Source organism: Corvus kubaryi, unplaced genomic scaffold, assembly GCF_017639235.1.
Source record: "Corvus kubaryi isolate FWS band 111438036 unplaced genomic scaffold, C.kubaryi_AGA036_p1.0 65034, whole genome shotgun sequence".
NCBI classification, from domain to species: Eukaryota; Metazoa; Chordata; class Aves; order Passeriformes; family Corvidae; genus Corvus; species Corvus kubaryi.
The window spans coordinates 7,829-18,895 of record NW_024581711.1 but is presented as its reverse complement, the minus strand read 5'-3'; the positions used below and the strand labels follow the sequence as shown (position 1 = coordinate 18,895).

The 11,067-nt window shown below is 56.7% G+C and overlaps 1 protein-coding gene across 1 annotated transcript; it reads right to left on the bottom strand.

Moving 5' to 3' along the window:
• Window positions 1-1,960: 1,960 nt before the first annotated feature.
• LOC121672913 (hairy/enhancer-of-split related with YRPW motif-like protein) lies at window positions 1,961-10,768 on the bottom strand. The gene is made up of 5 exons (XM_042045818.1): window positions 10,531-10,768; window positions 7,005-7,071; window positions 6,538-6,621; window positions 6,003-6,084; window positions 1,961-4,575 (listed from the first exon to the last, which is right to left on the bottom strand). The coding sequence occupies exons 1-5, from the start codon at window positions 10,608-10,610 to the stop codon at window positions 3,908-3,910; spliced, it is 981 nt and encodes a 326-aa protein (XP_041901752.1). The 5' UTR covers window positions 10,611-10,768; the 3' UTR covers window positions 1,961-3,907.
• Between the last annotated feature and the right edge of the window lie 299 nt (window positions 10,769-11,067).

The window sequence follows — 11,067 nt, the reverse complement described above, 5'->3', positions numbered from 1 at the left end:
GTGCTCCCTCCCAGGGGACTCCGTGCAGACAGCCACACGTGCTGTGTCCTCCTCTATCCTTTTCACTCCCGACACGGCCTGATGGGCTGGAGGTACAAAACTGCCCCCAGGGACCCCACTGCTCTCGGTGTCCTCAACACACGAGTGCAGCTGCTGCTGGTGGCCAGCGATACCTGAGATCCTCCCAGCTGGCCCTCTCAGGACCTTCAGCAGCGCCTGGAGCAGAGGGGACATCTGTTAATGGCTTTATCTTGCCAATCCATCCCCATCGATGGTGCTGGTGGGTGACACATCAATCATCCCGAGGCCTCCCGAGCTGCTCTGCTGCCGTGTGTCTGCGCTGTACCTCGGCCCTTGATGGTCACCACAAAAGATCGCCCAACTCTCAGCACAGATGGCAGGTTTTCAACCAAACGCCACCCCCCGGGTTAGGATTTCTCCACCTCGGCTTTAGGATTTCCACCAGCAGATGGCAGGGCGGGATTGCTCCACGAGCAGAAAGGAGGGAGAACATTTCACCCAGGGCAGGCAGCAGCAGAACCGGGATGAGCCCCGTTTTTCCATGCCGGGGAATTCGGGAGGGCAGGGCTCGCTCCTGGAGCACCTGCTGCACAGCAGATCTCCCACGGCCTGGGAGTGTCCCTGTCCCCTCCAAGGCTCGTTCATCAGGACCCTGCTTTGTTCCAGCCGTGTCGGGCTGGGAGCCTTTTTAACACCACTGTGCCGCAGCCCCAGCCCACGCCTTCCCACGGGCCTCTTCAGCAGGAATTTTTTTGCCTGAAGAACAAGGATGCACGGAGAGTTCGGGGATTTCCCCTGCAGGGTAGATCAAAAGTTGCCAGGATGTATTAGAGGAGACGTTTAGGCTAAAGAAAACCCTGGGAAAAAAAAAATCAAATGAAGCTGCAGTCCCGAGCTACTGCTCTATAATCACCGTGTTGCTGTGGGGAGAAAACCCCACGGGGCTGAACCGATGCCCTTCCACCCGCCCCGGCTCCCGTTTGATCCGCAGAGATCAGGAAGTGGTTTTTCTTTTTTTCCCTCTGTCTCTGTTTTGTTTTAGCACTGTAGCCCGCGGGGCCGGTTTGTGTGCCTGCCTCCCACGGAGGGTAATTGGGTTCCTCTCTCTGGCCGAGGCCACACCGGAGCACTGAGCTCCCACCGCCGCCTCCAGCCGGGTCAGGGCAGCCCAGGCACCAGCGGGACGAGCCGTCATCAATAGCCCTATTATTGCTCTTGAAGTTTCTCCCCGCTTCCAGACGGATGCTGCATTACTCCATCACAGCTGCAGTTGCTCCCTTCCAGCAATTCCCCGCACAGCACTTAAGGAAGGGATTTATGGGCGGTTTTGAAAGGCATTTTGCAGCGAGAAGGAGTTATGGGAAAGGAAGTTGAATTCCCACCATTCCCCAGTAAAATTCTCCCAAGCATCTTTCACGAGAGGGATCATTTACTGCTCCTTTCCTCAAAACAGAGACAGGCTCTCAGCTGTGGCGCTTTGTTTAGTCCAAAGCGTTTCCCGACAGCGAGATGCCACAGAGGTTATTCTGGTCTCGGCTGCAAAGGGTCAGGAGACCAGGGCAAGCCCTCAGTCTGGCTGCTGGAGGCTCTGCCAGACCCCATCTGTTCCCTGACACTTTCGTAGACCCTAAATGAAATGATTTCTTCTCGAGTGACGGATTATTGCCAATCTCAGAGCAAGCCTTGGTGAATACCTGGCTGATTTTGACTCATTTTCCAAAGTAAAAAAGTCTTGGGGCCAGAGTCACCAAGAGCTATAAAACAATCACAGGGGATGTCACCTTAAAAGCTGCATCTCACCTTTTTTTGGAGCTTTTCAGGAATCAAAACCTGCCACAAAATTACTCATCGATGACCTTCACAGGCCCCTTCCGTGATCCGGGCAGGCTGGATGAGCAGATCGGATTCACTTCAACACTTACATTTCATAACCAGGACAGGGGGTTTGAAAGACTTTATTTGCCACCTTTGCTGATGTCACAGCTTGTGAATCTAAGAGCACTGCACAGTGTAAAGTGAGGCCGTGAGCTCTAGTGCACAAACCAGCTGCAGGAACAGCCAGGGTCCATGAGGACCTCCCTCCTGTGACTTTATTAAAAGGAAATATGTTGTTCCTGGCTGATTCCGGTGCTTGAGGACAAGGGTGAGAAGTAGCAGAGGCATTTCTGTGCGCTAAGTGCGATGACTTCCATCAAAACAACTGGGAGGGACTCACTTTCCAAACAAAGGCAGATACATACATTGACATGCACATGGCAGATACCATCTGCAGGAAGGAAAACAACAGCTCATCCCCACAGCCCGACCGGCTGCACCTCTGACCTGAGGCATGGGAAGAGTTTCTCCCATTCAAAAGAGATCTTCTCCCTCTTTTTTACCTTTCTTTGCACTGACCTTCTCTCTCTTTCCGTGGTAGAGGTGGGCAAGGGGTGGGCGTGCAGCTGGGTCCAGGATATTCTGCACGTGTATCCCAGCAAGTCAAGGCACAAATGCACGGAGCAGGGGCTGTTCAGGTAAGAGGGAGCACTGGGAAACCCTGCCCTGCCACCACGGGACGTGGCACAGGAGCGGGGTGGCTTGAAAGCTTCAAGTTTCTGTTCTTTCTGCCCAACGAAGAGAGGAGGGGAGGCCAGCTGGAGGAGCCGAGCTGTAATCTGCTGTGTCAGTCATCTGGGGGCACACAGGGCAAGGCAGGGAGAGCTCTCAGGACTCAGGACAAGTGCAGTGACACCTCAGTGGGTTTTGGTCCCAGCCCAGGGAGGGGGATGAGAGGTGTGAGACCCAAATGTGGTGCTGGAGAAAGAAAACAGAAACACTGTGGGAGGAGAGGGTGAGGGATGCTGGGCTCAGGGAGAACGAGGGAGGCACTTCAAATTCAGGCTGCTCCGACCCATTTTCCCCCTTTGCAGTCACGGCTGTTCAGCAGGGGGTGGAGGAGAGACAGCTCCAGCAGGGAGACTGGCAGAGGGAAAGGCATCTTCTTCTCACTTTGGCCGTCAGAGCCTTCCCCTCCGTGACAGGCTGTTGGAACCCTGGGTTCCGAAAGAAGAAAAAGCAACAACAACAGGCGTCCCTTTGAAATCCTCTGTCTCGCCCCTTCACACCTCGGTGGTGCAGGGCAAGGGCTGAGCCCGGGTGGCCGGGCCGGCTGCTCCGGCAGGGTTTGTGCCGGGAACCCAGCGCAGGCCCTGCAGCCACGGCGGGATTTCAGCGGGGCTGTTGGAACGAGCCCTGCTAAGCCGCTGCCTCACTCCACCTTAAGGGCACATAAGTGGGAAAAGCTGGTAATGCGAAGAGGAAAGCACAGGGATTAGCAGGCAGCCAGTTCTCTTCGGGAGCTGGGGGCGGGGGGGGGCTGGAGCCTGCCTCGTGGGTGCCAGCAGTGCTGGGCATGGGGTGTGAGCTGTGTCCATCCCACCACACCAAAATGAGGAGCTGCAGCTGGGGGACGCGTCGAAGGGAATCAGCATGAGCGAGTCTGGCTGGCAGCTCCGAGTCCTCGGGGGAATAGAGACAGTATTTCAAGGCTGGTTGTTTTCCGAAGGACAGCAACGCTGGGTTCTGCAGAGGGGTTTGCTGGAGGAGGAACGGGGTTGGGATCTGCGTGTGCCCCCTCCCTCGTAGCCAGAAGGGTCTGGAGCACGGCCTCGTGCAGACAAGTACATGGAGTCAGATGTGATTTACGTTTGCAGGCGTCACGAGGGAGAGGAGGTGCGACGGCGAGGCGAGGAGGGCGGCGCGAGGAGGGAGGGAAGAGCAGAGAGAATTTTCTCTATGGATCCTTGGCTTCTGCAAAGCAGGAAAGATGCCTTTTCAACCGAGTTTGTTCTCAGCCCTGCGGGCAATGAGCACTGAAGAACTCCTGTCTCCGGAGGGGAAGGGAGGGTCAGAAAGCCCCGATTTCCGTCGCCCAGGAGCGGCAGATCCTGGATGTCCCAACCCTGATCCCGGGTCCCTGCGTGGCAGCACCCAAGACGGGAGGTGCCGCGTAAGCTGGCAGCACAGGGATGCCGGCAGAGGCTGGGGAGAAGAGGAATGTGGCGATTTGGCTGCTCTTGGATGAGCCCTCCCTCAGTGCTCCCGCTGGCGACGGCATCCTGGGCACGGCCGGCACGGCTGCGGCCGAGCCAGCGCCCCGGGCCCTCCGGCTGGAGGAGCCCATCCTGCTGGCCAGGAAGCTCCGGCGGGATGGCAGCATCTCACCGGGGACGCGGCGGAGCGGGGCCGGCCTCACTGCGGGGCTCGGGTAAGCCAGGGAAGATGCAGTCAAAACAACCGGAGCAGGAGCAGCCTCCCTCCTGGGGATCTGCACAGGCCCCGCGGCGCCGTGCAGGAAGGACCACGGCCAGGCCTGGATGGGCAGCAGGGACGTGGCCACGGGTGAAGGCTCCATTTCTGCCACGTAATTATTCAGGTGGGAGAGGAGTCGCAGCCGGATGGGGTCGGCGGCGTTTTGGCCCTCGAGGATGCCCAGGTACCTGACAACTTCGGTGAGACACTCGCGGAAGCCGATGCTTCTGTAATCCACGGCCAGAGCCCGGGCATCCAGGAAGCCTGGAGGGAGAGGAGGTGGGTGACAGTAAGGCCGTGCAGAGCTCAGGAATGCGCTTGGATTTCACTACCCTCTCTAGTGCACTGTGTATTTCACTTGAGGCACTTTGCTGCCGTGTGATATTCCTGAAGCAGGCAGCCAAGTGGGTGTCCCGAGGGACCGGACGTTTGCGTGCGTGAGAGCGGCGTCTGCGGTTATCTGACCGGGATGAACCCGCCGGGGTCAGGGAGCCTCTCACTCCGTGTGAGACCAGTGAGAGGTTTCATTAGCTGTGCTCAGGAAGGAAGAATTTTTTCCTGTTGGATTCTATCCGTTATCACTGCTGGAGACATGGCTGTGGGCTGGGCGGGCACTGGGGTTGGGCTGCCTTTGCCAAGGGGCCATTCCAGTCAGGACAGTGCCTCCTCAAGGCACAGCTTAGCACCACTTCCCTCTGCCTGGCTCCCAAAATTTACACTCCCTTTAAACCAACATCACAGGGCAGTGGCAGAACCAAAACAGCTGGGCTGAGAAAGCTCAAAGCCACAGAAATCAGCAATTTTAAGGCTTCTGCTGATTTTAAGGCTTCTGCCGCTGATTTTAAGGCTTCTGCTCCCAACTTGCAGCTTCGTGAGGCCATAAGCAATAAAGCAGAGAATGTCACAGCACAGTGAAGCGCTGGACCACTGTGCTTGACGGGGTCTCTCGTGACAATGCAGCCCTTTGTTGCAGTGCAGTCAAACTGAATATCTAAACAAATGTTCCAGACCAAGTTACAGCCCTGAACCAAAGCCTGGATGCCAGCAATGTCCCCAGCAAGCCAAAACTGGGTGGTAAGCAAGCCAGAGGCTTCTTTACTGGAGCTGTGATCTCCATCCTGTTAACTGGAACAGGACAGAGGGTCTGTACTGAGGTCCCAGTACAAATAAGACCTTTGTTGAATTTTGCACAGGGCTCCCTCTCTCTTCTTATAACAACCAAGAGACACACACACAAAAAAAAAAAAAAAAAAAAAAAAAAGAACAGAAAGGGAAAAAAAAAGCCTTGTTTATTTGCAGAGTCCTCATGCAGAATTCAGCCTCCGCAGGAAATGTATCCCAGGGAGGAGGTAAAGGGTTTAATATGGTTTTTCTGGAAGCAGGCTCCATTTCTGAGCAGGAAGAAATGAGTCCCTGGCTGAACAGCTTTTAGCAGGGGGTGTGACACCAACAGTGCTGTCCCTGTGGGGCTGGGGGGGGGTTCAGCTCCCCACCTGTCCCACTCTCCCAAATGGATGCATGGGATGCTGACCCATCTGTAGGAAAATGCCCATCTGCCCTCCCTCAAAAGGTATTTCCCTTGGGAAGCAGGCAGAGCTGGCTGGAGGCAGCTCGCTGCTGCAGCTGATGGGGAATTTTCCTTCCAGGTTTGCACCTTCACCTCACCCCGTGCTCCTAAGAGCAGTTCTTACCTGTTCCTCCTGTGGCGTGAAGCATTTTTAAGTGATCCACTGTCATTTGTAGAATTTCTGCCTTCTCCAGCTTGGAAGACCCCTGTGTGGGGAGCAGAAAGGAAAAGCCATTTGTCATTTTATGGTCCAGGGCTTTGTGCCTCTCAGGAGCCGGGCTCTGACCGATGACTTCCTCCCTGAAACCTCCCTGAAGCCCAGGAGTGCTCAGAGTGGCGCGGGGCATCCACCAGGGCTCTGTTTTTTACATCAAGAGAGCAGAAAAACCAGCTCCTTCCCAATGCAGATTGAAAAATCCCTCTTTCTGTGCTTCCTCATATCTGCAAAACGCTTCCTAGATTGAATTTATCCTCCCCAGGGCTCCTGAATATTTGCCAATGTCATTCCACCACCCCATTCCCACCACCTACTTACTCCCTGGAGTGAGGATGATAAGAAAGGCACAGCCTTGCTGCAGAATTTCTCCTTCTGGAGGCCGTACCCCAAACCCTGCAGCCCTCGTGGGACCAGGGCACCAGGGGCTCTCACAAACACACACCTGCTTCTCGAAGGCCGTGGGCACCAGGCGCCGCAGCTCCGAGAGGCTGCTGTTGATGCGGTCACGGCGCCGCTTCTCGATGATCTGTGGAGATTTCCAAGCAGAGAGAAGAAACCACAGTCACTCCCAGCCACAGCTCCCAGATCTAAAGCCCTGCAGGTGCTTCGAAAGGGCCACGTGTGTGTGAGTGCTTTGGGGTGCAAAATTTGAGAGAAGAAACGTGAACTGGTGAGATAACCGCAGGTGAAATTGCTCTCCCCTTTTCTGCCAGATATGAGGCCAAACCTCTGCAAAAAAATCGGCTTTGGGGACAATTCTGCAGGGGATGGAGCAGGAGGGGTGTAAAGGTGATGTTGTACTGTGGCCTCACAATAAGGATGGGCTGACAGGCCCCCAGTGCACACAGGGGGACATCTCTGGCACACAGTCAGGGCCAGCCTGCCCTGGTCATCATAAAGGACACTCACCCCTCTCCTCTTCTTCCTGGCTTGTATCTGAGATGTCGTAGTGGGAGACACAGACCTGGAAACATGGCTGGAAAGGAAGGAGAGGGGATCATTTCTAGCACTGGCTGGAGAGCAACCTCTGTTGCACATATGTTCTACACACATTTGCCATCTGCAGTTTCCTCCCCCCACCCCAAAAAACGTCTTCTGCGGTTCCCATCTCATTTTTACCCACAACACAGAGCTCAGGAATTGGGGATGGGGAGCCAAGCAGAGACTTGAATCCCACTCTCTCCCCTCCGAGAATCTCCCACCACATCCCAGAAATCTGGGACGGATTTCTGCACCAGAATGTCCATCCACTCCCAGGTACAATTCTTCAATCCCAGCCTGCGATGGCATCACCACGGGGCTGGGAAAGCAGCGATCCGAGCTCTGGAGTCGTGGCCTTTTCTCCTCCATGTGTGAACCTCCCGTCCCTCGTGTCTGAGCCTGCCCTGTCTGCAGGCTTTGCATCTCGGAGCCGCGATAGCAGGAGGGATCTGGGCTCCAGGGATCCGAGCTCCCACCCAGGGAGTGCTGGCTGCTCCTCAGGGTGAGGCCAGCGGTGGCACTGATGTGGTTTCTGAGGGCTTCCCGGAGAGTCGCTTCCCAAACCACAATTTTTGGGGTGGGCTGGGATGTTCTCAATGTTCTGAACCATTCAGAGAGGGGCCAGGAACGGGGCAGGGAGGACACCTGGCAGGAGGTGACGGAGCAGGGACGCTCCTGCTGGCTCAGAGGACAGGTGACATTGTGGGGACAGGCTAAGGAACAGGGCCCCACAAACCACCCTGTGCCCGCCAGGCTAAAAACACCAAAGGTCAGCCCTAGACGTGCAGAGGGAGGCAAAGTTCAACCCTTAGGTCCCCATAACGATGGATAACCGACCGTGGGAAACTCCCTGGAGCAAGACCCCGTGGCTGGTGGGGGGGGATGAGGCTGGCCAGGCCACGTCCTGCCTCCCCCAAGCAGGGTTTGTCCCTCTGGAAAGTGGAACTGGCTCAGGGTTTGTCCCTCTGGAAAGTGGAACTGGCTCGGGGCTCCTTCTGTGCCTTACGAAACTCGAAGCAGGGATGTGAACACGCGTCCGCCTGCAATCCCGGCCAGCCCAGCGCGCCGCAGGGACCAGAGCTCGTGTCAGGCACCCAAATCTGGAAAGGGCCACTTGGGTTCACCCCAATCCAAATGGTTTTCAGTTTGACAGAGCATTTTAATAGGAGTCCATTAAGGATTTTCCTGCACAGACAGTGCTGTCTGCAGCCAGCTGAAAACTAGACCCAACTCAGCCTATTAAAAATAGGCCCAAGCGAGGCGCTTTCAGAAGTGGTTTTACACAATAACACGTTCTTCTGCTGCCTGCTCCGCTCATCTCCATACAGGTCCCCTATTTGAATGTCTGCTGGGTGGGCTCTCTCTGGGCAGAGGTGCTGGCTGGCTCCACAAGTACCAACATGCATCGCCAGCTACGCAGACGTGCACAGAATGAGCCATTTTGATGTGAAAACGGGCTCTGCACAGACACCGGGGTGTTTTAGGTGCAGGGGGTAGGTGCTGAATTCACCTGGAAATGCAAAGTAGGCACCCAAAAATAACAGTGGTTTTTGAAACTCTCTTTGCAGGGCGGTCTGGATGCGTTGTTCTTTGTGAGCTGCTGTTCCAGATGTGGATATCAACACCTATCTCACTGCAAAATGTATTTAAAAAATACATCTGGTGGACTTGAACCACATAAAAGATAGCGTGAGTATATTCCCCATGACTAAAATTTCTGCATTGCTCTTTGCTCAGTTTTGTCATTCACAGCACAGCTCTGGCTGTGATCTGGGCAGATCTTGCACTTCTGCAGTGACCCCAGAGCCTAAACTTGCTCCAAGCACAGATCCAAGCCTCACACCCGGCATGACTCATCCCCTCACTACGGGGAAACTGGTTTGCCCAAACCACTCGGCCGATGGGTAATGGGCTGGGAACCCCAGCCAGGCAGCCGCTCTCTGCTCTGATCACTCCTCCACACTCCCCACCTGGAAGTGTTTGATTTTTCTGGATCCACCAGCATCCCATGCAGGATGGCATTACTTGGGGTGTGACCTCTGCAGGGCAGGAACAGCTCTTTTGGCTGCGGATTTGCGTGACATGAGGAACAACATCCACCTATACAAATATCACCAGATCACAGCCAGCCTGGTTCTACTACTGGCTCGAGAGGACAAACACATTAGCAGCACCAAAGAGAGATTAAAAGTTCATCATTGCTGGTCACTGAAATAAAATATTGTGACAATTCCGGTATTTTATCCCTCGGGGTCCTATGGACTCAGTCTGCTGCTATTTTGATGTGGAGAGGTGGGATATATTTCACCTGCAGCCGGAAAGCAGCTTAAATATCGATGCACTTGGAAACGGCGTAAGGGCTCAGGGAATCCCTGCAGGACATTTTGTGCCCGACGTGGCCGACTCTGCTGTGACTGTATCAGAAGCAGATTCATGAATTTAGTCCCATGAGAACCTGAGCTTGGCACCTGCCAGGCAGCTGCTCCACTCAGGATACCAAAGAGCAAGAGGGAATGAATTCATCCAAAGCTGGTCGCGGAGGGAAGGGGGACACTTGGCCATTGAAACAAGAGTTCAAAAGCAGCTGATTTTTGGATGGGAACAAATAACAGAGCCTTTCCTTCATCCCCTGCGCCGTCTGCACCCTCGGAGCCTGGGAGGGCTGACCCAGCCTGGGAACCCGGGCTGCCAGCGGCGCTGAGGATGCCCTTTGCCAGGGGAGCACGGGGAAGCCTGAGGGCATCGCCTGGGGAACCACACACGGGTCTTGTCCTCACCATTCCCTCACAAAGAGCAAAGCCCAGAGCTGATGGGACAGAGCCTGCGAACTGCGCTGCCGAGGGGCACCGGGGCAGCCCTTCCCCGCTCGGGCTCCCTCCCTAACGCATCACAGCCCCAGCTGGTGCCTTACGAATGCATCAGCAGAGCAGAAGCGTTTTTCTCATGCAAAACCACAAAAAATGTGGTTTCTTCCCCATTCCCTGGGAGCTCTCGGATTGCCGGGAGCACAGGGGTGTGGGTGCCTCTGCTCGGGGGGGGCTGCCCCATCTCGGGGTGCAGAGAACGGGCTCCTGCTGCCCTTCTCCCACCTGGCAGGAGAAGGCCACCGCGCTGGCTTTAATGGGATTCTCTTGAAGCTCCTAACACAGCTTTAACACTTGTATGGCCACTTCGGTTTCCTTGCGGGGTCAGCCCCACGGCCAGCACCAGCCCTGGCCGACGCTCTAAGGTCATCCTGCCTGTCCGCGTAGGACCAGCCCGACCCCGAGGGGTTAAGCGAGGTGCGAGGGACTCCCGGTTGCGGCGGTGGCAGCCCCGGTGCCCTCCCGTGCCGTGTCCCGGTGCCGCCGTGGCAGAGCCGGTGCCCCCCCGAGCCGTGCCCCGGCAGGCACCGAGCGCTGGGGGAGCCGTGCCGGGACCCCAAAAACCCGCGTGGGACGGAGGCTGCCCTCACCTGTACTCCTCCTCCCGGCCCACGTCGATGGTGCCGTCAGATTCCGTGTCGGACGAGCTCTCCTCGCAGAGCCGCTTCATCCTGGCGGGAGGAGAGGCCGGTGGGCTCGGCGAGGTTGCCCCACGCGTGGCCCCGGTGGCCGCCGCCGTCGTTCCCCGCCGTGCTCGGGGCAGTGCTGTCCCTGCCCGGGCTCCGCCGCTCCGGCCCCGCACGGCTCCTCCCCTGCCCGCTCTGCCTCTCCCACCCCCGGCTCTCCTTCCCTGGCTCCCTCCCGGCACGTCCCCACCTCCCGGGTAATGGGTTAATGAGCCACCATCTCCCGGGAGTGACGGATTACGCGGCCGCGCCGGCGCTCCCCGGTTCCCAGGGCCCCCCCGCGCCCCCCCGCCTCCTCCCGCTCGCTGGTCGAAATCCCAAATCTTCCTGTAAAAGGAACAGTCTGTGTGAACCGTCTCATGTCCCCCCCCTCCTGCCCACGGCCCCCCTTCCAGCCGCTGCACATTGGCCTCAGCCCCAGTTTAAAGGGACCAGTGACCT